This window comes from Alexandromys fortis, unplaced genomic scaffold, assembly GCF_014885135.2.
Source record: "Alexandromys fortis isolate MF-2015 unplaced genomic scaffold, M_Fortis_MF-2015_v1.1 scaffold_37, whole genome shotgun sequence".
Taxonomy (NCBI): Eukaryota; Metazoa; Chordata; class Mammalia; order Rodentia; family Cricetidae; genus Alexandromys; species Alexandromys fortis.
This window is the reverse complement of record NW_026067914.1, coordinates 4,810,391-4,813,726: the sequence shown is the minus strand read 5'-3', so window position 1 is coordinate 4,813,726 and position 3,336 is coordinate 4,810,391. Positions and strand designations below refer to the sequence as shown.

Below are 3,336 nucleotides of genomic sequence, written 5' to 3'. Positions count from 1 at the left end.
AAATTCTCCATTGCACTGAGGAAGGTATGCATTTTTACTCTGAGTACTGCCTTTGCACCTCCCAGGAGTTTATTCCATTGCACGGGAGGAGTACCAGGAGTTTTAGGCCTCCTTTGATCGGTCCTCGCATCATGAGGTGAGGACCTGAACGGGAGTAAGACCTTCTCACTGGCCTACAGAGAAAAACAGAAAGGGGGAACTGCTAGGAGCCGATTTGAGTGGCTGCCATTACAAGATGGCATTTGGCCCCAGCCTCGCTTGATACCATAATAAAGGTTGCAGTTCTTCCACCAGAAAACAGGATGAGTTGTTGTGATCTAGCTGCCCACACTTCCCCTGACCGGCAGGGGAACTTCCTTGTGGTCTGTAATTGACAGGGATGTTCCCCTGCTTTCTTTCCTGCGGGTGGGTCTCCAGAAAAGCAGTTAAAGTATCAAAGTATCAAAGGTTGCTAGGCAGACTCCCTATATAAGCAGCTGCAAATCAGAGCTCGGGGCCCCTTGCTGTCTGCTCTCCCTATGACCAAGAGGCTCCAATAAAGCGTGATTTGGGAGGAATCCTCGTCTGGTGGCTGTTCTTTCCTGCTGGTCAGGGAGTTCGCCGCAGAGAGGAGGATGCATGAAAAAGGAAAGTATAGGGAAACAGTGAGAACAACAAGGTTTAAGTGGCAAAGAGGACAGAAGTTATCAAGAAGTTGGGGTAGGGACTAGCCAAACCTAAGGATTATACAGAAACCATATGGAAATTTGCTAATCTAAAAGCTAACATTAAAATTCTACTGGGAAATAGAAAAAAAAAAGACTAACCCATTATCACATCAGAAATGTCAAGTGTTCATGGACAGAAAAAGGATCTCTGAGTTGGGAGTGGTGACTCATGTTTATAATTCAAGAAGTTGAGAAACTAAGATAAGAGAGCAATCATGTGAGTTTGACAACAACTGTGGATACATGAGAGAGTTCTACAACAGCCTGGGCCTGATTTAGAAAAAAAAAATCAGAAAAAGAAAAAGAAAAAAAAAAGAACACAAGGGGAGCAAATAGGAGGACATGGTGGTAGGGGAGAGAAGAGAGAGGGGAAATAAAAGACAAAATCTGAAATCAGCACCACTCGAATCTACAAATAAAAGACATCTGTTTCACTGCTATGGGGAAATTTTAAGTATCTTTTGTGCATACTTTGCTAAAGGAGGAGAAAGTCTGTATCTTTGAGCAATAGATCAAAGGTTGTGGGACTAAGAAAATAGAGTGAGCATGAATTGCAGTTATGAAACCAGACTATTAAGACAATTCAATATATAAAAATATATCCAAACAAAGAAGTGAAGTTTTCTGGACCCCTGTGTCCTATTCTATCAGCAGTGACTGATGATGGTCTTCATTTGGTTATGATTCTCTGTATTTAATAAGCTAAGAACTTCTTGTATCACTATGCAGAGTTTTTGGGGAGCCACTGATTCGTCAAGAATCTGAAGTCTTCTCAATCACACATCCTAAAATTTGTGCATAAATATAATGGCCACTAGAAAATAGTTCTTAAATTGTAGTTCTCATTAAAAAATACATATGGATTTGTGTGACATCAAGTGTAACAATTCTTAGATAATTAAAGCCCTCAGTATGGCAGAACATGTCTTTCAACAATACAATCAGACACATTTGACATAAGAATTTCTCGAATGATCAATAATCATGTGTAGTGCTGACTGGGAGTGACACTCAAGTAATTTAATCTATTTTCTTGCCATAATAAAATATTTGATATTACTTAACTTATATTTTTAATATTATTTACTGAGATGATTTTTCTGTTAAAAGTGTGTATTACTGAGGGCCCATGTTCAGTTCCAAACAACCACATCGATCAGGCAGCTCACAACTGCCTGCTAACTCTAGGCCCAGGTGACCTAACCACTTCTTTTGACCTCATTGGACTCTTGGACATTTATGCATAAATACACACAATCACATACAAAATAAAAATAAAAAATACTTTAGCTCATGGATCTAAAGATTGAGCACCCAGGATGGCATGGAGCTGTGTGCATAGCCTTTGCTGGGAGCCATTTCACTGCATCTTAATACAGAAGGTGACATGTGTGATGCGTGGTAGATACAAGAACCACATGACAAAAGAGAAGAAAGAGACCAGAGAAGGAAAGGATCTTTCTTTTAAAAACACCTACCCTATGAGAAATAATCCACACCTGGAAGGACAATGTAATTCCTTTCCAAGTGTAAACCTTTATAGGCCAATCAGCTTTTATTAGGCCTACTTCTTAGAGCTCAATAATGTTCAATACCTTTGGTTCTTGCACATTAAAGTTTGGGGGACATACTGCAATCATTGTCAACTTATACCATGAAGTAACACACAAAAATATGTCATAGGAGGCAAAGAAAACATAGTCTAATGAGATCTATAAAACTTACACATGCACACACACACACCATGATTTTTCTTGAAATAAGACCAAATACACAACTTTTATCAAAAGCTAGTGTTTACTGTTTAAATTGATATAATAATTGATTTTAAAAGTACCTCGGAAGGGAACATTTTCGTGAAGCAGGTTGGTCACATTATAGCCATGTTCTTGAAGAATTTGTGACACCTGGTTCATCACTCTAAAATGGCTTCCACCTAGAAATAAAACATAAGTTCATTTTTGTGGAGAACAATGAAAAGATTTCTGATTACCATAAATGACTGACATAAAGAAATCCAAAAGTAAGTGTAAAGACACAAAAAGTGTCAAAAATCCATATAGAGAAACCAGCTCTTCCATGTTCTCAATTACATTGTAGGTACTATCCAGGGTGAGAACCCAGCGCTCTGGCCAATAGTAATCTTCCACCAAAGTGCACTATTGCTGTTTCTACATTGGATGCTATTTCAATGTAATATTTACCCCCACCCTTGGTACAGTCCCTACTAAGCACCACATTGCACACACTCCATATGACTTCCCTCAGATTTTCTCTCAGCCTAGCTATAAAATCTCGTGTATAGATGATCCAGTACGTGCTATTTTTATGAGACATGTCCTTCCCTCCCAAGTATCCTGGTCCTACAAGACTCTACATTCACAGCAGGCACTCACCCATTGTAGCTATAGTCAGGATTTTTGCAGCCTCCAAGAAAAGAACGTCAGTGAGAAATAAGCTCACTAGAAGCCAACTCCGATGCTGAGCCATCTGTAGAACTCACAGAACGCAGGTATAGGATCCACACCTGGAGAATGTGCACCAATAAGGATCCCTGGGAGCCTCTGTCACAGTGTCCTCTTGCTCTTTACCTTGTCTCTGCAGGCCACTTTCCACTGGAGATTCTGTT

The 3,336-nt window shown here is 39.7% G+C and overlaps 1 protein-coding gene across 1 annotated transcript in view; it reads right to left on the bottom strand.

The window, feature by feature from the left end:
- Positions 1–3,336, bottom strand: part of LOC126499649 (UDP-glucuronosyltransferase 3A1-like) — a 25,265-nt gene extending 21,929 nt beyond the window's left edge. Inside the window, exons 1-2 of the mRNA XM_050138920.1 lie at positions 3,104–3,336; positions 2,545–2,643 (exon numbers count right to left, since the gene is read on the bottom strand). Coding sequence (XP_049994877.1) covers positions 2,545–2,643; positions 3,104–3,197 — 193 coding nt within the window. The 5' untranslated portion in view covers positions 3,198–3,336. The remainder of the gene's footprint in view (positions 1–2,544; positions 2,644–3,103) is intronic.